A 24,879-nucleotide genomic window follows, 5' to 3' on the forward strand; every position below is an offset into this window, starting at 1 on the left:
GCTAGATTTTCTGTAAGAAAGGAGTGGAACAAACAAACAAACAAAATGTATGGGTTTATCTATGCATATACTTACTTCATAAAAAGAAACCCTGAGACACCAAATCAGAGAGTAATAAAATGGGGACTCACCAAAGAGCAAATGGCAAGTTAGGTGGAGCCACAGACACTTAAGAGTCCATCTTTTTATATAGCTTTGACTTTTGAACCAAATAAATATTTTCCATGTTTTTTAAAAAGTTAAATCAAAAAGTAAATTCTAGGGGTGCTTGGGTGGCTTAGTCAGTTGAGCATCCAACTCTTGATTTTGGCTCAGATCATGATCTCACAGTTCGTGAAATCAAGCTCGAAGTTCACAGCACAGAGCCTGCTTGGGACTCTTTTCCTCCCTCTTTCTCTTCCCCTCCCATGCTTGCATGCATGCTCTCTCTCTTAAAAAAAACTAAATCCTTAAAATTAAAAAACAAATTTAAACAAACAGTCCTAACTATGTATTAAATTATAATAAACATGCACTAAAAAGATAACCAAAAAACTAGGAACAGGTTATCTTAAAAAGCAAAGGGATAGGAACATGGGAAATTGGTACCTGAGGGACAGAGAAGAGAATGATACTTCTCACTGTATACCTTTTTATATATTTACATTTTGGATATCCCACAGAGAAAATAATCAAGTGACTTTTGAACACATTCTCACTTTGTTTAGTGGGATCCAGTTTGAGGACAAAAGAACTGTGAAGAAGTCTTAAACTTCATTCAGTCTTACTGTGAGCAAATCTACAGAAAATAAGGGGTTGATTTTTGACGGTGGACTTGGGACTCTGAAGTGTTACTATGAAACTATTTTTTTAATATTATAGATCAGAAAACCCAACTAGTTATGCTAATGTCTTGAGGACACAAGGTTTTCAGTATGAAAGATGCACAAGTGTAAAATTGAGGAGGGAGTCTGGGTGGCTCAGTTGGTCAAGTGTCTGACTCTTGATTTTGGCTCAGGTCATGATCTTACAGTTTGTGAGATTGAGCCTGAGGAGGGGCTCCACGTTGACTGCGTGGAGACTGCTTGAGATTTTCTCTCACCCTCTCAAAATAAATAAACCTAAAAAAAACAAAAACAAAAAACAAAATATATATACATACATACATATATATATATATATATATACACACACACACACACACATATATATACACATACACACATACATATACGTATACATGTATGTATATGTACATGTGTATATATATGTGGCGCCTGTGTGACTCAGTTGTTTAAGTGGCCAACTCTTGATTTCAGCTCAGGTTGTGATCTCACAGTTCGTGAGTTTGAGCCCCGCATCTGGCTCTGCACTCATAGCACAGAGCCTGCTTTGGATCCTCTTGTCACCCTCCCTGCCCCTCCCCCACTTGTGCTTACTCTCTCTCTCAAAAATAAATAAATGTTAGAAAAATTAAAAAAATATATATATATGTAAAATCGAGGAAAGAAAAAATTTATAATGTTAAATTTCATTTGGAGATATCAGCATGAAGCCATGACTATGTTTACTGTATTGATTACCTCTGTCCACAGAAAGAGCCCAAAAGGAATGATACCTCAAGAGCAATGTGTACCCCTAGCACCCAGATCTTGGGTTCTAATTCCCATTCTCCACTAAAAAGAACCAAGAATCTTTGCAGAAATGGCTGATTTCAAGACCAGGGAAGCAGAAAAAATAAAAAAGGGCCTCATTTATCATGTACCAGAAATAGGAAAGTATGTGAAGTCCAAAAGGAGATATCAAAATGACACTCAAGCCAGTTTGTAGGGGTTCTCACTAGCCAAATTTGGGGCAGCTAGGAAAGAAAGGGATTTTCATTAAAATACACCGAGTAAAGAAAATATCCCTGATCCATAGTAGCAACACCCTCCTATACAAAAAAAGATCAAAGAGATTAAGTAAGGTCAGCCAGCTAGAAAGTGCTCCCAAGTCTGTTGTCTTAATCACTATACTATTTCTTTTTAATGGCCTCAGAGGCAGCTCTAGGAATAGACACCCAATTTAGACAAATACAGAAAATATGTGGTTAATTTACAATGAGTAGACTAATGAGCATCCTCCAGTGTTAAACTGGATGTTTGCTTCACTTTAGAGTGAGGACAAACAAGAAGTACTGTAGGCAGAGACTGCTGGTTTGGGATTTTCTCGCCTCTCAGAAAACAGTAACAAGGAAAAGAAAATGGAATTCAGTCTCCATCTTTGGCAAAACTAGGAGAGACCTGAAAACTCAAACCACAGAAGGGGTAGCAGAATGGCCAAGGCAGTGATACTCAAACATGAGCCAATACAGACAGGATTTCTGCGGCTATAATTTAAGGGACAAGATCCAGTCAAGTATAATTCTCCAAAGTGAGGAGCATACTCTGACACGGGAAACCATAATCTTTTGTTTGTAACAATCAGAGGGGTCACTGAAGCAGAACCTGGACTCGGACCAGTTCCAAGATCCAGGAATCAGTGATGTAGGGTTAAACTATTAACCACAATAGTTTCACAAATAAGTGCCATGTGAAAAACAGGGTGTGGTGAGGGGCACCTGGCTGGCTCAGTTGGTAGAGCATGTGACCCTTCATCTCAGGGTCATGAGTTCAAGTCCCATGTTGGGTACAGAGTTTACTTTAAAAAACAAACAAACAAACAAACAAACAGCATGTGGTGAGATGCAGGGAAGAGAAAAACTGCCATTTGGGACAATCTATCTTCACTAGCAGGAGAGAAGTAATGACCAAGAAAATACAAACATAGGATTCTGAGCCATTAGGAAAATCTCCCCTAATCCAGTACACAGCCCAGCCTACAACAAGAACCAATTACAAATAGATGACGCAGAATACATTCAACTCCATTCAAAGATGAGTAGTCAGAACGCAACCAGCATAGGATCTATCTCATGATGCTATAAGAAAAATGGTGGACAGAAAAAGGGGAAGTTCACTAGAAATACTTTCACTAAGCAGATGAAAATTGTGCCATGAATGAAGAAACCTGATGCAATAACTGCTTCTAGAAATGAAAACACAAAACAAAGATGTAAGAGCTCACTGGACATGATTAGACAACAGAAGGGGCTAAAATAAGCATAGCTCAAGGGAAAAACAGAAGAAAATATTCAGCTGCATCAGGACTGAAAGCAAAACTAAAAAGTAGAGCATGCCAGACAATGGTAGAAACTCAGTAAGAAACAGAGAAAGAAGATTGTGAGAAAAGTAAGCAGAACCAAAAGGGGGAACAGTTAATAAGGCTTAGATAAGGAAGTCATGCAAAAAAGATCTAACAAACACAAACTGGGTGCCCCTCCCACTAAAATGGAATAGAATAAAGACACAATCCAAGAAAACTGTTCATAAATATGGTGTCATGCTGCAGATTAAAAACATACACCATGTTTCAGAACAGAACAATACACAATGGTCACTACAAAACAAATCCCATTTAAATCATCGAAATTCAAAGATAGAGAGCCTTAGGGGCACCTGAGTGGCTCAGTTGGTTGAGCTTCCAGCTCTTGGTTTCAGCTCAGGCCATGATCCTAGAGTCAAGACTGAGCCCCATACTGGGCTCAGTGCATAGAGTGGAGCTTGCTTAAGATTCTCTCTTCCCTTCCTGACCCCTTCCCCTGTTCATGCTCTCTCTCTCTCTAAAAAAACAAAACAAAAACAAAACACAACAAAACAAAAAACAAAGAAAAAAAATCTTAGGCAATCAGGCAAAAATATCAAGATCCTTTTAAGGTGTTTAAAAAAAGAAATCAAGCTGGCCTTACTTCTCTACGTCATCTAGTTCTGGAAGGCAGAGGAAAAACACTTGATAAAGTACTCACAGAAAGAATACAGAAACAAAAGAATTATCAGTTAAACTACTGCTTAAGTATAGCGATAACTGCAAAATGATTCTGAACATGTGAAAACTCAAAATACTAGTCCTGTAAGTTCTTTTTGAGGAAGGTAATAGAGTTCATTCAATCAAGCAACGAACAATAAAAAATGATTTAAAAAATTGGCAGATAAGATTACTCTGTTTAACAAAAAGAATAAGACTTAAAATTTTTTTGGAACTTTCCTTTGTTTCTATGCCTTAAGCCAATTTAATTATCATTGGTTTATCTGGTCTTTGAGAGTTTGATAGAATTCAGTGAAACCGTCTGGGCCGAGTGCTTTTCTGGGAGATGTTGCTTTGAAATTTTTTTCTATTTCTCCAATAGAAATTGGTCTATTTAAACTTTCTGGCTTCAGGGGCACCTGGGTGGCTCAGCTGGTTGCGCATCTGGCTCTTAGCTTTGGCTCAGGTCACAATTTCACAGTTTGTGAGTTCAAGCTCTCTGTTGGGCTCTATGCTGACAGCACACAGCCTGCTTGAGATTCTCCCTCTCTCTCTCTGTGCCCCTCCCCCACTCACATGCTCTCTGTCTCTCTCAAAATAAACAAAATTAAAAAAAATAAACTTTCTGGCTCAATTCAAAGGGAGCTAAATATTAGAAATTTATCTTTGTTATAGATTTTTTAAACTTAAAAAAAAATTATTTATTTTGAAAGACAGAAATAGTGTGAGCAGGGGAGGGACAGAGAGAGAGGGTGAGAGACAGAATCTAAAGTAGTCTCTGTACTGTCAATGTATAGCTCGATGCAGGGCTTGAACTCACGAGCTATGAGATCATGATCTGAGCCGAACACTTAACTGACTGAGTCAGCCAGGTGCCCCTATCACTGTTATAGATTTAAGTAGAAAAATCATCTGGTCATTAGGGTTTTTGCCTGTTTAATTCACTGGTGTATTTCTAGCGCCCAGAGTACTGAGACTGGCAAAATGCTCAAAGTACACCTCACAAAATTCAACAACCAGTTTTTAATTAAAAATTCAATACAATGGAGGGGCGCCTGGGTAGCTCAGTTAAGCGTCCGACTTCAGCTCAGGTCACCATCTCATGGTCCGTGAGTTCGAGCCTTGCGTCGGGCTCTGGGCTGATGGCTCGGAGCCTGGAGCCTGCTTCCGATTCTGTGTCTCCCTCTCTCTCTGCCCCTCCCCTATTCATGCTCTGTCTCTCTCAGTCTCAAAAATAAATAAACATTAAAAAAAAAAATTAAAAAAAAAAATTCAATACAATGGAAAAGATACTTTGATAACATGGTTTAAAAAAAAACAACTCTAGTTTTCATTGTCTGCACCTTTCTAACTTTCAAATTTCCTCATACCATCTGAATATATTAACTTTTTTTTTTTTTAAGTTTATTTACTGATTTTGAGAGTAAGAGAGAAAGAGAGCGAGCAAGCAGAGGGAGAGGGAGAGAGAGCATCTCAAGCAGGCTCTGTGCTGTCATTGCAGAGCCCAACACAGGGCTCAATCCTACGAACTGTGAAATCATGACCTGAGCTGAAATCAAGAGTTGGGACACTCAACCGACTGAGCCACCCAGGCACCCCTGAATATATTAACTTCTTCAAGGTAATACAAAATTAAAATGAACAACATATAATCTGTTTTATGTTGGGCAGTTGTGTCTCTCTATACCTCAGGCAATATTTTAAATTACCAAAAGGTAAAGTATGCTCATTTTACTGAAGAGGAAACTAAGGATCAGTAATGTTGAGAAACTTGCCTAATGCCACACAGCTAGTGAATGACAGAGCTAATGGTTAAATAGAAGTCCTAGGCACTCTTCTACATTTAAAAGTTACTTTCTTTAGAGTTCTGTTCCAGACCCTCTTCTCACTGTATTTATTCCCCCTGGTGAGACTCATACCCCCAACCTTGAACTGTAGCCCACAGGCTGATATCTTCCAAACCCACTATCTCTGGCTCTGACATCTCTTCAACCACCTGCTGACAACAGCCACTGGATTGTTCCATGGATAACCTCAGTATCCCAAAAATCAAAATTATTTCTAACATTCGCTTTCTTTCCCTTGTTTCCTTTTTACTTACTTGGTCAAACAAGGAAAAAAACCAAGGAGACATCTAGACTTCTTCCTCACCACTCTGCCCTGCCTCCAGCTGGTAATCAAGACTTACGGATGGTCTCGTCTGACTGTTTTGGTCTTCATGCCTACTACCCCTTCTTCTGTTCAGTGAATCACTTCTTGTTTATATTGCCAAAGGCAACACATAACCAAAGGTATTAATCAAGAAAGACTTCCTGGCAAGACTCACATCCCATTGTCTCCGCCCAACTTTCACAACCTTCCCACAATGCAATACAATGCAATATGCCTTGGGGATCAGGAGGACAAATACCATCATGTCTTCACCCAACGGTGTACTTCCTTAGAGGCACCCCAGATCATTCCTCATCAACCAGACTTTATCCCTGTAGGGCCCTGTTGATCTCTCCCTTTTCAGATACCCAAACCTTCCAATACAGCCTAGAGACTTACAGTCTATCTCTAGCAAATCCGCAATCTCTAATCTGAATATATCCTTTACCTCCCTGCCCTAAGGAATCTCGGCTCTCCCCTGAGAATACTCCTTCCCCCTTCAGCCCTCTCACCTGGGAGACCTTTTCTCTCAAAAACCTCTTCCCCATCTATATGGTCTTCCTGAATTATCTCCTTCAGAACTCTTACCTGGACTCCAAACTCCTCTATTAACCTATCTCAACATCTCCACTTCAGTGCTCAGAAGTCAACACCATCTTCCAGTGCTCAAAACCAATCAGGGATTCCTCCCCAAAGCTAGTCCTCCCACTGTTCTTCATCACACGTTACTGCAGCATCACCTTCCTAGCCACATGATGTCACCTTCCTAGCCACGCAGTATTACTGCTGCGAAACCTTCCTAGCTACACAACTGGCAGGGCCAAAATCCTGACTCTTCCTATTCTCTCACTGCCCCTATATAATTCTTCAGAAGTCCTCAACCAACTTCAAACCTCTACTCTGGATCTAACCAGGTTCCACCTCCAGCAATCCTCTCTCCTGGATTCCTGACACACCCTTCTAAACCATCTCTCTGTTTCCCACTTTGCCTCTCCACAGCTGATACACCAAAAACTTCAGATCATGATGCTGCTCTGCTCAAAACTCTGGTAAGGCTTCCCGCTGCACCCCAGCAAAGTCTAAATCTGTAAAGGGCTTCCTAAGGCCCTAAGTGATATGGAGACCCTGTTACTTCCTAAAATAATCTCTGGCCGTTCTCCTCCCATCAGCCTCTTGCTTCTCCTTAGGCGTGGCAAACACACTACAATCTCAGGCCTTTGCACTTACTGTTCCCACTGCTTAGAATGCTCTTATCCTACACAGCCATATGGCTCACTTCATTACATCTTTCAACTGTTGGCTCCAATCTGTTCTTATCAACAGTTCTCCCGTATCATCTTACATGAAGTGGTAGGCCTGCACTGCCTACCCTGTCGCTCCAAATCTCACCCTATCTAATTTTTCCCCAAAACACTTTGCACCATCTAGAACACTTTGTTTTTGTGTGTCTCCAGCCCCTAAAAATAGAAACTCTATGAGGGCAGGAATGTCTCGTTGTTCACTGCTTTACCTCTAGTATCTAGAACACTACAGAGTTCATAGAAAATCACTCAAGGAGTATTTACTGAGGTAAATGAAAGGATGAAGGAAAGAAAAAGGTAAAGAAGGAGGGCTAGATCTTTAAGCCCCAAATATACCTGAGTGCTGAATCAGTAGCATGTGCTGCTGTTGTAGTAATGACTGGAGATTGAGCTCTGGTGGCTGAAACAGTTGCTACCACAGCAGGAGGGATGGTATTAGAGGTGGTCACAGGTGGACGAGACTACCAAGAGAAGAGAAAAAAATACTTCATTTAAAACAAAAAGCAAAATAAAATACAATAAGCCAAACACTGTAAATGTAATTTAAAACCTGGGCCTCCAAACAAGTATGTTGTTCAAATGAAAGGAGATTCTCACCATTCTAAGGAATTCTATGTTCAGATAGGTAATTTTAAGACCAAGAGTCAGAATTACAAAAAAAATTCCCATTTTGGCTGGATAGAGTATATAAATTCCTCCTTTCCAAATATGACTAGATTCAACATTTTATCCTATGGGGAGTAGTTGGGACCCAACCCTTCAGATCTAGAGTGCCCACAGATTTGTTGTTGGTTCTGACATAGACATTCTATACTCCCACACAACCAAGTGCTTTCCACAGAGGGCTCTAAGCCGTCAGATGGAGATGCTGGCTCTCGGGCCCTCTAAGCCAGCAAACACGTGAAAACAGCATTTGCTTATGGAAGATTCAGGGTGCCCAGCTGCTCTCTGGCTGTTTTCACATGGATGTACTTCTCTTACCTTCCCTTATACTACATCTGTGTATAAAATCTTCACCAGACAAGTTCCACCCTGGGCTTCACTGGCTTGTCCACTGTCATTTCTTTCGATCATCTGAGCTCTTCTGAGTAGTCCCTTTCTTGACCCTGATACATGCAGTTCAATTCGCAAATGCTGCCCATTTGGATCTGCCTCTTATCTCCAGACCTTCGATCTGCAGTGCCTACGCCTACTGCTACAGCTTGTTTCACACCAGGTCATCACACTAGCTTTAGAACTCCCTGTTTGGGTTCTTTCTCCTGTCCTTCCTGTATACCATTTACACTCCGGGGGCCGAATGAGTCTCCAAATGTGCTTTGTTAGCCAGCAAGCCCTCTTATTTTGTTTTAAATTGAAAACTCTAGGCTGGACATGTACTACCCAGTGTCCTACCCAGCAATCTTCCTGATTGTGTTAAACCCAGCTGTTCCATATATGTGACCAGTCTGGCCCCCAAAAGTATTTGAACATGCATCTACCCTCTGTGGTTCAGCTACATTAATCTTTCAAAGAGATTTCTGTGATCTCATATTACTATGTTCAAAAAACTTAGTGGCTCTCTGCTGTGTATAAAATCAAGTTTACACTCTGTATCTTCAAGCTCTGAATTCAGAGACATCACAGTATACCTCATAACACAGTATACTTCAGTACAATTGAGGCCATAGATTTCCTTGGAAAAAAGTTGAAAGGCACAGACTGTCTTTCTTGAAAAGCACACACACGTGTATAAAAATGTGCACGAAGTATTTAGGGGCTCATACATCCCTATGTGAATTAAAACTTCTCTGTTCTGGCTCACCTTTACTAAACCCAGTATACAAGTGCCATGGTCTTCCTTGCCACTGTGCATAGTCTCACTCCCTTTCGCCGCCTCTTCACTTCTCTGAATCTCCCTCTACACCCATCCCTACGACAGCTTCTCTTGGCCCCACTCTTCTAAATCTCCGTGGCTGATCATCTCACACCGTATAGAACTCAACCTTCTGGACACCTTGGCGACTATATCAAAAGTCACGTGAGGTCAAAGGACTCTCCCAGGCTCTAGCAGAGTCAAGAACTCTGAGTAGGCACTTGATACTTGCTGGCTGACTACCCACAAGCTGACATGCCTGGATAGGTTGGTGAATGATATGCTGTACTGCCGGCTGAGCTGTAGCAGTATTTGGCAACTGGGAAGTCGGCCTCAGGACCGTGGTTACTTTAGAACTGGACATCACAGCAGCAGCGGCTGCACCTGGAAAATAATTTTTGTCATTAGTATGGCTTATGGGCTCACCATTTAAATATTCCAATCATATGCCCTAGGAAAAGAGTGCAGATATGTTCTAAAACTCAGTATGTCAGTAATTTAGCTGACATGCCGTATTGTATACTTCCCTTTTGTCACATAGAAAATTTTAAAAAGTGCACTCATGGGTTGTGATTTGTTAAGATTAGTAAACTGTTTTGCTTCTTTAAGGACACTATGAAATGAAACTGTTTTCTGTTTTGTTAACTGCAAGGATGCAGAAGAGAGGCACACACTGAATAGCACAGCGCGGGGCTGCTGCCTTCATTTAGGCCAAGGCTCCAGCGGTTTAACCATCAGCGAGGGTTCACCTGAACTACCTCTGCCTTTGTATTGTCAAATACAGGCAAATGACATCTTAGTATTTTCACGAAAGTACTTTCGATCTAACACAGACGCCCTTGCAATCTGTGAACTTTGCTCTGGGGACCAATGAATTATGTTATGACCAAGTAAACCTGGTTTTGTACTTGTTAGCCTGATTTTGCCAACAATGATTTTACACTCTCCAACATAAGGCTGATGAAGTAGCTGAGAAAAGTCACTGAATTTAATACTTGACAACCTATCAGAATTTAACTGTAAGAATAAATCCATCTTACAGCTGTATTGCTTGAGTTACCATTATCACTAAACCTTTAAAATATTCAGTATTCGTATCTGTGACTTTATTCTAAACATCAAGATCATTTTGGACTGTCATAGGTCTGAGGCGTTCCTCATTATAAAGGACAATCTTTAGACCCTACTAAAAATCTGAATTGTTTTAAGCATACACACATGCTTGTTGGGGTATGACTATAATTAGCACATATTTGACCATGCCAAAAATGTGTATTGCTCTAAGTTTATTTCTGCTGTCCTATAACTTTAATAAGCTGATTCTAGATACATTTTTTATTACTGTATCTCTTACCAAATGTGTATCTGCCAATGCATTTTGAGAACATAAGCAAAACGTACAGTTTTTACCTCGAGGTAAATGAGAAGCTCCAATGTGAAGAGGGGGCCCAGGAGCATTGCTGCGGATAATAGACATCTGTACATTCGTGGTCATGATATGATGCAGGTTACTGGGATGTCCCTGCAAGAAACAAGACACAATGTTATTTTCATGTGCTTGGTCTTAGCCATTGATGCTTAGCCATTGTTTCTAGGAGGTCAGCTGCCTCCAAATGTGGGTCAGGGTGTTCCTTTTAGACAGTGAGTACCCCAAGGAAAAGGATGTTTAGTTTTTTTTATGCAACATACTACATGAAGACCCATGCCCGCAAGCGTGGGGTAAGTGACTGTGAGGACACTTCAACTGCCTTGAGCCACAGTAGGTGCTAGATCTCTAACAGATGGACTCATTTGACTGCCCACTTTGGGACACTCTCATCTCCAATATTAGTCTTTCACACTTGTTCTCTCTGCGTTGGCAAAAAGCTTATTCTATTTTAGAATAAGCCAAAAGCTTACTCTATTTTATTCTTACTTCCTATTCTATTTTCTTTTTTTTTTTTTTTTCCTATTCTATTTTCTTAACGTGCCACTGCATTCATCCACTCTTTATGTTATGCAGGACTTCTAAGTAAATGTCAATTAGCACTAAGCAGGTACTCCCATACAAGTTCCTCAACTCCTCCCCTCCTTAGAGGACCTTCCTCAGAGGCTCCCAACCCTTATGCCAGTGATACCGAAGTGGGGGTTCCAGTATTTCTGGGAGTACTCAGCAGTATGACAAGAGAAAAAACAAAAAACAAAAAACATAGTGTCTTCTTGGAATACCAATTTTTTTCTTAAAAACTGGAAGGGAAAGTTTTTAGATTCAGGTTTTTTCACTGGTCAATAATTCAAAATATTTAAATAAATCATATACATATTATAGAGTAGGAGTAGAATTTCAGCCAAAAAACATAAGCTAAAACATGAGACTACAAAATAAATGTTCATGACTGATGAGCTGCTTGAGGGCACCTGCTAGGTGCCCAAGACATACACCATCATCCTCCTCAGAGAAAAATCCTAAAGAAGCATTACTACCACGAGGCTGTTCTCCACCCCCCAAAGCTAAGCAGCACAAGTGGACTCTGAGCACCTCAAGGATACGGACGGTCTTGTCTAGACTTGTATCTCACATGGATGGTGGTGCCTCACACATAGCAGATGCTCAATACATACTGGCCAAATGACAAAGACCACTGTGCATGTTGGTTTTACTCCCTGCAGATATCCTTCTCTTTCAAACCTGCTATCCTCCCCTTGCAGATACCAGTGACCATTTAATTTTTTAATTTAATACAGTGCCTAATGTACTGCTGGCATTCAATAAATAATGATCAACAGTTTGGCATCTCAGTTTGAAAATCAGCAAATTAAGAGGAGAAAAACCTGTTGTCCACTGATTGTTGCCACAGGAATGGCTGAAGCTTGAGGGATGCTACTCTCCATGGTAACGGTAACCTGCCCTGGAACCTTGGGGGGAAGTGACAAGGTAGAAGGTGGAGCAGGAGCAATGGGACGGCTAGGCATGGTGGGCTTCGGGGGCGGCTGCGAACAGAAAACCACACGAAACAATCAATAGCTTTTTACGAGTGATGCATTTCCTTCTATAGTTAAAAAAGTACACAAATCAAACCTGGAGAGGGCCAGGAAAGATCCAGAAGCCTTATATATTTTATCTCTTAGCATCACAGCTCTTCCATTCAAGTACCAGCATTTCCATTTTACAGATGAGGAAGCATACAAAGCAAGGCTATGTCACTTGCTCCAAGCCACACAGACAGTAAAAACTGGAACTGGGACTGAAGCCCAGACTTGGATGGCTCACAGCCCACATTCTTTCTTCTGTACAATGCTGTATCCCAAGTTTGGGCGGAAGTAAACAAAACTCCCAGTAACTAAAACATTGCGACAAGGTAATACACAAGGCGATATTCTCAGATACCCCCAAATTAGTGAGCTTTAAAACAAAACCTTGGAGAAGAGTGCCACTCCAAGATAAAAACTAAGTCAGCATGCCCATTAACTTGAATAAAGTCAATGTCAAAATGGATACTAGAAAAGATCCTGTGATGCCAACTGCCCAGCGGCACAAGATAGGCACTGCAGAACAGCAGAGCTCTGAGCGACAGAAAAGAGCTGAACTGATGGGTCAAAAAGAGAACGCTGTGATATCCTGGATGCGGCCTAAGACTCTGTGAATACTGTCAGGAATATAAGCCAGTCCTTAGCTGTGGTTTAATGTGAAATTTTAAACCTCTCCATTACCTTCATAAGTCCCTCCGAAAAGGAGAGTGGCACTGCTGGCGTCAGATGTGCTGGTGGGGCTGTCACTGTGACGGGTGTGCCCGATGCAACAGCATGGTGTGTAGACAACATCTGCACCTGCGGATAGGGCCTTACCACAACAGGCTCTTGCTTCTCTTCACGGGACTGGAGGGAGCCGCCGGAACCCATGTGCTCCCTGGCAGTGACTTCAGCCTCTCGACTAGATTCATCATTGACTAGTAAGGGCATTAAGGGAGAAACCGCATGTCATATGCTTTCAGTGTTAAATAATACTAATGAAGTAAACAGCACATACAGCTGTCAGCTAGGCTGATAGCTCAGAACCTGGAGCCTGCTTTGCATTCTGTGTCTCCCTCTCTCTCTCTCTCTGCCCCTCACCCACTTACTCTCTCTCAAAAATAAGAAGGCATTAAAAAAAAAAAAAAAATGATCTCAAACAGCTGGAAGAGCAATGCAAGACAGGATGCTTTCATTTAAGGTATTTATTTAAAAAGTTATAAAAACCTAACATTAAAAAGATAACATAAATATTCTTAAGCCCAAGAACATACAGCTTTTCAAAACAAATTTCCTACAAGACAAACATGGAGATCTCTATCATTATTACAATCCTATCATCATTATGTACACCTTTTGAAACTCAACAATTCCACTTGCAGCAATGTATCCTATAAAATACATAGTACATGTGTAAAATGACTTGTGTACATTATTTGTTTCACCATTTTTATTCCAGTAAAGGAATTTTTAAAACCTACGTATCTATCAACAGGTGACTGGATGTATAAATTCCAGTATACTCCCAGACTACCATGCAACTATAAAAATAAGACAAGGTAAAAATAAAAAACGTTGAAAAAAAAATTTAAAAAAAAAAAAAAAAAAAAAAAAGGGGCGCCTGGGTGGCGCAGTCGGTTGAGCGTCCGACTTCAGCCAGGTCACGATCTCGCGGTCCGTGAGTTCGAGCCCCGCGTCAGGCTCTGGGCTGATGGCTCAGAGCCTGGAGCCTGTTTCCGCTTCTGTGCCTCCCTCTCTCTCTGCCCCTCTCCCGTTCATGCTCTGTCTCTCTCTGTCCCAAAAATAAAAATAAAAAACGTTGAAAAAAATTAAAAAAAAAAAAAATAAATAAGACAAGGAAGCTTTTTAGGTATTCTTATTAAAAAATCGGTAATGTGCATTATGCAAAAACATATCTAAAGGAAAAAAGCAAGGTACAGAACAGTGAAAAAGTAATCATACATGCCTTTATTTTCTTATGTAGAAACATAACTCCCAAAGTATCTTGATTTCTTGATGGGAAAGAAAGTAGATTCTGAGAGAATAGGGATAGGAGAGATACTTTTTGCTACACACTCTTTCTTTGGGAATTCTGGACCGGAACAACATGTAACTATTTAAAAACAATTTAAAAATTGAGGGAATTCGAGTCCCACATTGGGTTCTGTACTGACAGGGCAGAGCCTGCTTGGGATTCTCTCTCTCCCTCTCTCTCTGCCCCTCCCATGCATGCCTTCTCTCTCTCTCAAAATAAATAAATAAAATTTTTAAAAAAGCTAAATGAAATCCCATTGGATATACCATAGCTTTTTTAACCATTATATCACTGATGGGCTTTTAGGTTATTTCCAAATTTTTGCTATTATCAACAACTCTGGGATAAACATCCATATGTATTTTGAGTTCTTGTCCAGTGATTTCCTCAGGAAAAAAATCTCTGAGTACAGGTGTTACGTGAAAAGACAGATGTACATTTTACATTTTGTTATATGTTGGTTTTTCTCCCTGGTCATTCAGATTTTTTTTACTTTGATTTTTAAAACCACTCTATTGATGTACAATTTACATACAATAAAATGGCTATTCGAAGACTAGAGAGTTCAACAACAGTTTTGTTTTTTTTTTTACGTTCTTAACCAACAGGCTAGGAGTAGAACTGCTGGGTCAAATGGTAAGTAAATGTTTATAGGAGACTGCCAAAATACCTTCCAAAGTAGTTGTACCGTGTTATAGTCCCATCAGCCAGTGGATCAGAGTTCTAGCAGCTCCTTATCCTTACAATTCTTGATACACAGACATTCCAGTGGGTGTTTAGCGGGGTTCTCATGGTGATTTCAGTTAGCATCTCCATGATGACTAGTGATGTGCAACTTCTTTTTATGTGATCACAGGTCATTCATAAGTATCTTCCTTTGTGAAGTATATGTTTCTTTTCAAAAAAATATATTTTTTTTACATTTATTTATTTTTGAGAGACCGATAGAGTGCGAGTGGGGAAGGGGCAGAGACAGGAGACAGAATCCGAAGCAGACTCCAGGCTCCGAGCTGTCAGCACAGAGCCCAACATGGGGCTCGAACCCACGAGCCATGAGATCATGACCTGAGCCGATGTCGGATGCTTAACCGACTAAGACATGCAGATGCCCCATGAAGTGTATGTTTCTATATTTTGTCCATTTTTTAGTCAGTCAGCTTTACTGAGGTATAATTTACATAGAAAATCCACTAAGCCTTTGTATAAAATTAGATGAGTTTTTGCAGGAGTATACAGTATTCTAACCACAATACAATCACGATGGAGAACATTTTCCATTACTCTTACCGGTTCATTCATGCCCCTTTGCAGTCAGTTCCCTCCCTCAGACCCTCCTACCCCTTAGAAACCATTAATTTGCTTTCTAACACTATAGCTTTGTGTTTCCTGGAATTTCATACAAATAGAATCATACAATATTTGGTCTGTTGTGTCGGTTTCTTTCTCTTAGTATAGTCAGTCCTTGAACAACATGGATTTGAATCGCACAGCTGTACTTACACGTGGCTTTTGATACAGTACAGTGCTGTAAATGATTTTTTCTTCCATATGCTGTTCTTTCTTTCTTTATTTATTTTAGAAAGAGAGAGACCGTGCATGTGCGTAAGCAGGTTCCACACTCAGCATGGAGCCTGACACGGGCACTGATCCCACAACCCTGGAATCATGACCTGAGCAGAAATCAAGAATCACACCCTCAACCAACTGAGCCACCCAGGTGCACCTCTTCCTTAGGCTTTTCTCTGTAACATTATCTTTTCTCTAGCTTACTTCATTATAAAAATACAGTATATGATATATAAAACACAAATATGTATCCATTGTTTATGTCATCAGTAAGGCTTCTGCTCAACACTAGGCTATTAGTAAAGTTTTGGGGGAGTCAAAGTTCTACTCAAATTGACTCAGAGGGCCAGTGACCCTAACCCTCAGGTTGTTCAAGGGTTAACTGTATAATGTTTTTGAGGTTCATCTATGTTGTTCTATATGCTAGCAGTCTGTTCCTTTTTATTAAGTAGTTTTCCACTGTATGTATAAACCAAACTTTATCTAGTCACCAGCTGATAAATTCTGGGTTGTTTTCAGTTTATGGCTATTGCTTCTAGGAACACTGATTCTAGGAACACTGAAGTATGAACATTGCTTCTAGGAACACTGAAGTATGAGTCTTTGAACATACATTTCCATTTATCTTGGGGCAATATCTAGGAATGGGATTGCTAGGTTGTATGGTCAAGTTTATATTTAACTCTATGAAGTACTGCCAAACTGTTTCGAAAGTAGCTAGATTATCTGGCGTTCCCAACAAGAAGGTATGGATTCTACTTGCTCCATGAACACCTCAAACTTGGTATTGCTGGTATTTAATTTTAGTCAGTATAGTAGATATGTAGTATTTTCTGTGGTTTAGTTTGCATAGCCTTGAGGAAATAACACAATTGAGTATCCTTCATGTGCTTATTGGACATTCCTATAGTGTCTTTGGTGATCAGTCTATTCAAAGTTTGCCCATTAAAAAAAATCAGAGTGTCTCAAATAGCAAAAGCTATTAAGTTACAAGAGTTCTTTATATATTTAGGATATAAGTCCTCTGCAGATATATTTATCCAAATGTCTTTGTGGCTTGCATTTTTTGTTAATGGTGTCTTTTGAAGAACAGGCATTTTTAATTTTGATGAAGTACAATGTATCAGTTGTTTCTTTCATAATTAGTGTTTTTTGTGACCTAAACAGTATTTGGTCACTGCAGTTTCCATGTTTTCTTTTAGAAATTTTAAGTTTTACGTTTAGGTCCATAATGATACATTGTGAGTTAATTTTCGTGTAAGGCAAAAGTAAAGGTTAAGGTTCATTTTTTCCATATGGATATTCTGGTGTTCAAGCACTATTTTGTTGAAAAGACTATCATTTCCCTATTGAACTATCTATGTACACTTGTCAGAAATCAGTTGACCATTATTATGTATGGGTCTGTTTCTGGATCCTCCACTTTCAATGATCTATATTTCTATCTTTATGCCAATACTACACTGTCTTGATTAGTGTAAGCTTACAGCAAGTCTTAAAATAACGTAGTAGAGTCCTCCAACTTTCTTTTCTTTTTAGGGGGATCAAAATTGCTTTGTCTATTGTAGATCCTTTGGTTTCTACATAAATATAGATTCAGGCTGGCAAGTTTTACAAAAGGACATGAAAGGATTTTCATCAGGATTTTTAAAATCTACAGATCCCCTTGGGTAGAACTATTATTTTAAAAATATTGAGTGTTCCAATCCATAGGCATGATTGATCATTTCATTTATCTAGGTTAAAAAAAAATTTTTTTTAATGTTTATTTATTTTTGAGAGAGAGAGAAACAGAGTGTGAGCAGGGGAGGGGCAATGAAACAGGGAGACACAGAATCCAAAGCAGGCTCCAGGCTCTGAGCAGTCAGCACAGAGCCTGTTGAGGGGCTGGAACTCACGTACCGTGAGATCATGACCTGAACAGAAGTCAGAGACTTAACTGACTGAGCCACCTAGGTGCCCCACTTTTATCGAGGTTTTTAATTATTCTTAGCCATGTTTTTCATAGGTTTTTAACCCTAAGTCTTACACACGTTTTGTTAGTTTATCCTTAAATATTTTCTGGTTTTTTTTTTTATGCTCTTGCAAATGACATTTTAAAAACTTCATTTTTCAAAAAAATTGCTAGTATTTAAAAATATAATTGGTTTCTATACATTGAACTTTTATCCTGAAACCTTTACTAATTTCACTTACTAGTTCTAAGAGCTTTTTTCTTTTTTTTAAAGTTTATTTATTTTGAGAGAGAGTGTACGTGCACTCATGTATGCAAGCTGGGAGAGGAAGAGAGAGAGAGAGAGAGAGAGAGAGAGAGAATCCCAAGCAGGTTCTGTGCTATCAGCACAGAGCCCGACACAGGGCTAGATTTCACTAAGTGTGAGATGAAGACCTGAGCCGAAATCAAGAGTTGGATGCTTAACTGACTGAGCCACCTGGCTCCCCGCTTTTTTTCTTTAAAGGGCTTTAAAAATTTTTTTTAAGTAATCTCTATACCCAATGTGGGCCTCAAACTTACCACCCCAAGATCAAGAGTCACATGCTATTCTGATTAAGCCAGGCAGGCACCCTAGTATTTTCTTTATATATGATGTTTTGAACCTTCCCTGTTATCCAAACAGATCTTCCCATAATTAAATTTTTGAGGGAATGGACAATTTAACAACTTTCCCCAAACCTATTTGTCCAGGAAGACTTTGATTTTTGACAATTTCATTAAGATACACTTTACTGAGCATTTCCTGTTAAGATCTTTTTGAAACCATTTATCATTTCCTTCCAGATATCTGAGTTCTTCATTTCAGCTTATTTTTACCTGAAAAGAATCCTGAAAGGGTAGTTAAGAAGACTGGTTGTAGTCTACACTTCTGAAATTTGAACGTGTTTGAGATCCTGATATGCTTTTACTTCTGATAAAAGCGATAGGAAATATCAAGAAAATATTTAATTCCTCATGGAAAACTTTTGTTTCCTTCTCTGAGAGCAATAGAAGGAAAAAACACACACTATTCACAAGTAAAATTACAGACAATTTTAAGTCAATGATTTCCTCAACAAAATCTGAGGGCAATTATTCCTAAATGACACCATTTTTAATAAGCAGCATAATTCTCTGCAAATAGACATTCAAAAATACTCCCTTTAAGCTATGCTCCTTTATTCATTCATTCATTCATTCATTCATTCATTTATTTATTTTAAAAGAGAGAGAGAGAGAGAGAGAGAGCGAGCATGCAAGTCAGGGAGGGGCAGAGAGAGGGGTGGAGAGAGAGAATCCCAAGCCAGCTCTGCACTGTCAGTGCAGCGCCTGATGCGGGGCTCAAACTCACAAACCATGAGATCGTGACCTGTGCCAAAGTTGGACACTTAACTGCCTGAGCCACCAAGTGCCCCTAAGCTATGTTTCTTTAAATTATTCTATGAATTTATATCAAAGACAAAATACTGTCAAAAATATTTATTAAAAAGCAAAGAACTTTAAGTGGTTCTGTAAGGACTTGATGACCACTACTTTGTGTCCTATGATGGAGCAAGTACAGCAAATACAAAGGTACCCAAGGTGGACGTGGTTCCAGCCCTCATTCCAGGAGGTCCAACCCCTGACTTGCGGATGGTGGAATCAGTAAACACCTCCTAGAGAAAGTGACATCTGAGATGAAACCTCAAGGAAGAACAGGAACTAACCAGATAAGTGAGTGTGAAAAGGAAGAAGGAAGATTGTGGCAAAAGGAACAGAATGTATAAAGTCTCAGAGTCAAGAAAATTGGGAACTTTTTGTCATTCATTTAGAAAATGAGTAGCTACTATTAAGCAGCAGACATAAAGTAGCTTAAAGTTATTTCAAGTCTAAAGAGAACTGAAATGAATTTGTAACAAAAAAAAAGTTGGCAGGAGGGAAGCAAAGGGATAATGAAGTTGAAACACTAGACAAAGGGCCATAGCTCACAGATAAGAGAGAGAGACAAAGCAATTAAAGACGAGGCCATGTTCCTGGTTTGAGCAGACAGTGGTACCATGAGCAGACAGTGGTACCATTTACCACGATAAGGAACTTAGGAAGCAGGAGGTGAAGAAAACAGAATAGAAAAAGAAATACTCCACTTTGCAGTGCCAACTTTTTTCTTGACACATTTAGAGAAAAGACCACTTGAAGGAGTTCTTCAACTTCAGCACTACTGACTGGACTGGATACTTTGGGGCACCGGGGCAAGGGAAGCTCTAAGGCCCATTTAGCGGCATCCCTGACATTTAACTATCAGATGTCAATAGCACCCCCTAGTTGTGACAACCAAAAATGTATCCAGACATTGCCAAATTATTCCCTGGAATGCAAAATCATCCCTGCTGAGGACCACTGACCTATAGCACTCAAAGGGTATACAACCAAAAACTAAGTGCATATATGTGTGCATATTCCGTTGATCCTTGAACAATGTAGGGGTTAGGTGATGGCCACACCTGCAGTCAAAAATCTGCATATAACTTTTGATTCCCTTAAACTTAACTACTAATAGTCTATTGTTGAGTAGAAACCTTACCTGTAACAGTTGACTAATACATATTTTGTATAAGTATTATATATCATATTCTTGCAATAAATGAAGCTACAAAAAAAAATGCTAGTAAGAAAATCATAAGGAAGAGGCACCTGGGTGGCTCAGTCAGTTGAGCAGCCCAGTCTTGACTTTGCTTTAGGTCATGATCTCATGGTTGTGAGATCGAGCCCCGCTTCAGGCTCTACACTGAGTGTGGAGCCTGCTTGGGATTCTCTCTTTCCCCTCTCTCACTCTGTCCTTCCCCCACATTCACCTACCTTCTATCTCTAAAAATAAATTTTTAAAAAATTATTGAAAAAAGAAAATCATAAGGAAGACAAAATACATTTACAGTACTTTACTATTTTTTTCAGAAAAAAATCCACATGTTAATGGAGTTCAAACCCATATTTTTCAAGGGTCAAATGTACTTTTTTTTTTTTCAAACCTTTTTCCTAGTTCATAGGCTCATAAAAGGCAAGAACTATGCCTTACATAGTTTGGACTCTCTCATGGCACTATAATACTCTGGGCATTAATTAAAGGAGAACACACTACTGTATTAAAAATATAGTTCTTGTAGGAATGCTTTAACGTAAGTTTCTGGTATACTCTAGTACAAGTGAAAGAATTAAAAAAGGAATTTAAAAAGCCTTGTTTAGATTAGAATTGTAAAATATTCTTTATTCAAATTTGATAACATAGTATTTACTAAAATCCCACAAGGAATTTGCTAATTAAAAAAAAATTTTTTTAAATGTTTATTTATTTTTGAGAAAAAGAGAAACAGAGTGTGAGCAGAGGAGGAGCAGAGAGGGAAGGAGACACAGAATCGGAAGCAAGCTCCAGGCTCTGAGCTGTCAGCACAGAGCTTGATGTGGGGCTTGAACCCACGAACTGTGAGATCACGACCTGAGCTGAAATCGGATACTGAACTAACTGAGTCATCCAGGCACCCCCCCAAAACTGGCAACATTCTTAAAACAAGAAGCAATATTGGAAAACATCGCATATCTCACCTGTGGCAGCTGGGTTTATCAATCCTGCAGAACCACTGTTTGCAATCTGTGAAGGAGCCTGGCTTAGCCCAGTGGATGGGGTTCCTAATCGAGGAAACTGTTGAGAACTCATTTCCACCTGCAGTGCATACAGTCATATGGTTATTACTAAATTCTCACGTTAGAATCAATAATGAGAAATTAAAGCATCTCCAGTACCTATACTTTCCTTTAGAAAAGCAAATGCAGCATCATTCACCTAGAACAATTATTTGTGATCAATATACAGTGCAGAAGTAAACTAAATTATGTTAAGTTTTTAGTGGACATAGGTTCAATAATAAAATCATTTGTGTGGTGTTGGGGGATACTATGACACTCCATAAATACAGCTTACCACTCTAAAAAATCGACACTGAATTCTGTACAACAGCCACGTGACAGGTATTAACACAATACATATACATCGGTATAAAGTTTTATGGAAAATAGCATGTCCCTTTGAAAGACTAAAGCTTACACCAAGGTGACCACAACTGTCATGTATATGTCATAGGAGGAATCTGAGGGGAGATGCCTTGTTCTAAGAAATCAGAAAGCTGACATCAAGACCTACTTCAAAAGAACTCTCAAATGATTTTCTGCACAGGCCTCCGTTTACCGATTTCCTCCCCCTTTCTCTCACAGACCACCCCCACCCCCCACTAAGCCAGAGGAACCAGAGACCTTCACCACTTTCTCTAAATCGACCCCCACTTTTCCCTCAAGAGCCAAGCTCTACCGGTCTTTCGATTCGCACGCAACCCCACCCCCACCCCAAAGCCCACCGCTGAGATTGGAGAACACAGGTTTCCAGACACACTTCGGGTGTCTGAGACTCTCGGGGAAGAGGGAGGACGGCATTCTAGGGATCCCTAGCACAAGCGGCGTGCCTCTTTACCTGCAGCCGCCGCCCGCCGCCCGCACCTCCCGCTTCCATCTCGCCGGGCTGGGGGTGCCGCGGAGGGCCCATCTCGGTGGCAGCCCTGGGCTCCGGAGTCGTGGAGACGGATCCTACCGAAGCCCACTTCGGGCCCGCCGCTGTCCAGCCCAGCCGGCCCAGCTCACCCCCGCCACCCCACCGGGGCTCCGCTCCAGTACTCTGCCCCCGAACCTGCCCCTACCTCCCCCGCCCGCCCATTGGCCCCACGCCGGGCGCGTCATTCGAGGGCCCGCACCAATCCGCAGAGGCCTGCGCGCTCTGATCCCGCCCCACCCTCCCGCCGACTCCCAGCCAATCAGGCGCGAGCCTCGCCGGGGCAGCCCAAACCCCTCGAGGCTGAGCCAATGGCAGAGGAAGACAAGCGCTCCCGGCGAGAGGGGCGGAGAGGTGGGAGGCCCCGCCTCGGTCGGGGTCTGAAAGCGGCGGGCGCAGGGCCCGGATGTGGAGAGTCACTTTAAACTCCTCCAGGAGCCAAACTCCCTGGGCCGCCCGCCCGCCGGCGTTCCCCCAGCCGCTCTACTTCCCCGCCAGGGCCCACGCCCGCCACGCCCCCAAGCCCGAAACAGCCCACCCCTCCTGGAGCCTCTCTCTTCCTTGCCGCAGGACACCGGGTCCCTGCCGCCGGCCCAACTGCCAAGCCCAGCTCATGGAAAAGCGTAGATCTGAGCCGCAGGAGACGAGGCACCGCTGCCCTTCCCCAGGGACGCTCAGCGGGACGGACGCTGCAGCCCGGCTCAGCCGCCCCGCCCCCTCGTCTCCTCCCCTCTCCTCCCCTCCCCTCCCGGGCGCCCGTCCCGCCATTACCTGGGTGCTGCGCCGAGGGGCCGCCGCGCCGCCTCGAGCTCGCTCCTGTGCGCTCTCTGCTTTTGGGGCCGACGTCCTCAGGCTCTGGACCCGCCGCCACCGCCGGGGCGCTAGCACTCTGCCCCCCACCCCTCAGCCCAGCGCCGCTGCTTCCGCCGCCGTAACGAGCCTCTCATCTATTGGCTGGGGTAGACCCCGCCTCCCTCTGGGGAAGCCAGTCACCGCCCAGTATGAGCCGGAGAGCGGACGAGCCTGCCCCTCGGAGCCGCGGGGTCCTGTGGGAAATGTAGTCTCCGGTGCCAGGAGGGCGGGCCTGGGCGGGACCTCCGGGCGACCCGGCCCGTGTAACACACCCCTTTGCTGCCTAGAGTGGATTCTGCCTTTTCTCTTTGCTTAGTAAAAAGGTAGTGAATCCCACCCCTTTGCCTCAGCTGATGGCACTAGGTTGCATTTTCCCCATGGAGGTGCGGCACGGGAAAAGGGTAATGGAGGCCGACTGCAGCGGGCCGAAGAGGCCGCAGGCAGGGCCGAGGGTTTTCCTGACTGTGCTCACTTCCCCGCGCGGTGTGTGGGACTTGATGTCACCACCGAAGGCCAACCACGGCTAGCAAAGTCTAAGCATCGTGGGAGAATCGGGTGCGCTGAACTGGAGCTATTCTGTGGGGTTTGCGCCGAGCGCGCCGCCTCAGGCACTGCGCACCGGGCTGGGCCGCCCCAGAGCGGTACACCCTCGGGTTGAATCAGGCCGGCCAGAGAGGGGATCCTGACGCAAGGCTCGGGCACTGTGCACTTGCTCAGTTTTTTCCAGATTACAAAGAAGCCAAGGGGGATGGTGTTGCTTTGTTGTTTTGTTTGGGGTGGAAGATTGGAGTTTGTACACCTGTAGAAGTCTTAGCGAAAACTGGGGAAGCAAAATTTGGATCTGTATTATGTTCCCCTCCTCCTTTCCCAGATGGTAATTTAGGCCTGGACTTTTGTGACAAGTTAGAAATAAGAGGGGCTTAAATCTCTCCTTTCTATCGTGCACAGTTCTGTAAGATAACTGATTGGTAGGACGATAGTAGCTCAAGGCAACAAAGATGAGCCTTAAGTACCCCTCTCCTTCCTCAAGCCATTTTCTCACTTTCTTCCCTTCCCAGATTTCTTCTGAAAGTAACTGATGTGATATACTTTAGTCTGCTCTCTCCTTAGGCAGTCTCTACCCCTTGTTGGATTCTGCTCCTGCCACTCTTCTCAAACTGCTCCCCAAAAGTTGCCAGTGACCTACTTCACCCAGTGGTCCTTGCTTAGTTCTCATCTCCTCTACCTTGTTGACAGTAATTCCTCCTTAAAGTGTTCTTCCCTTGGCCTCTATAACCACGCTTTCTCCTTGTTCTACTCCTATCCTTATCAAACTCCATGGTACCTCTTCTTTCTCACAAATACAGCCTTCTCCAAGGCTCCAATCATCTTCTGATTTATACTATCTTCCTAACTGGTTTAATGCACTCTCACACTTTCAAATATCATTCTTGAAAATGACTCAAAATCTTATCTACACAATGTGACTTCTCTCATAGTTGTACACTTACAGGTCCACAAATATGTCTTACAACCCCCTGAAAAGTAACCGATAGAACACCTTTATTGATTTGTCTCATGTATGTACTCCTGATTTCTGGGTTTGATGAATGGCATCACCATCCGCTCTGCCTGTGGTTTTATTGTTGTTATTTTCCACTTTTCCATCTCCTAACATCACCATATGTACCTCTATACCCCTTTTCCAATGGTTACCATAGCCTTGGCTCAAGCTTTCACTATTTCTTG

The 24,879-nt window shown here is 41.7% G+C and overlaps 1 protein-coding gene across 10 annotated transcripts in view; it reads right to left on the reverse strand.

Annotated features, from left to right (window-relative positions):
- Positions 1-23,215, reverse strand: part of SAP130 (Sin3A associated protein 130) — an 82,419-nt gene extending 59,204 nt beyond the window's left edge. For 2 of the 10 annotated variants that reach the window (XM_058715668.1, XM_058715664.1), the window contains exons 1-7: positions 22,225-22,389; positions 21,306-21,423; positions 12,856-13,091; positions 11,977-12,135; positions 10,576-10,687; positions 9,425-9,549; positions 7,650-7,774 (exon numbers count right to left, since the gene is read on the reverse strand). In XM_058715668.1, the coding sequence (XP_058571651.1) occupies positions 7,650-7,774; positions 9,425-9,549; positions 10,576-10,687; positions 11,977-12,135; positions 12,856-13,091; positions 21,306-21,423; positions 22,225-22,296 (947 nt within the window). In that variant the 5' untranslated portion in view covers positions 22,297-22,389. Of the gene's footprint in view, positions 1-7,649; positions 7,775-9,424; positions 9,550-10,575; positions 10,688-11,976; positions 12,136-12,855; positions 13,092-14,858; positions 15,072-21,305; positions 21,424-22,224; positions 22,390-23,070 lie in introns of those variants that run through there. The other 8 variants (XM_058715661.1, XM_058715663.1, XM_058715662.1 and 5 more) reach the window with 7 other exon arrangements.
- Between the last annotated feature and the right edge of the window lie 1,664 nt (positions 23,216-24,879).

The sequence above is a fragment of the Neofelis nebulosa genome, chromosome 2 (genome assembly GCF_028018385.1).
Source record: "Neofelis nebulosa isolate mNeoNeb1 chromosome 2, mNeoNeb1.pri, whole genome shotgun sequence".
NCBI lineage: Eukaryota > Metazoa > Chordata > Mammalia > Carnivora > Felidae > Neofelis > Neofelis nebulosa.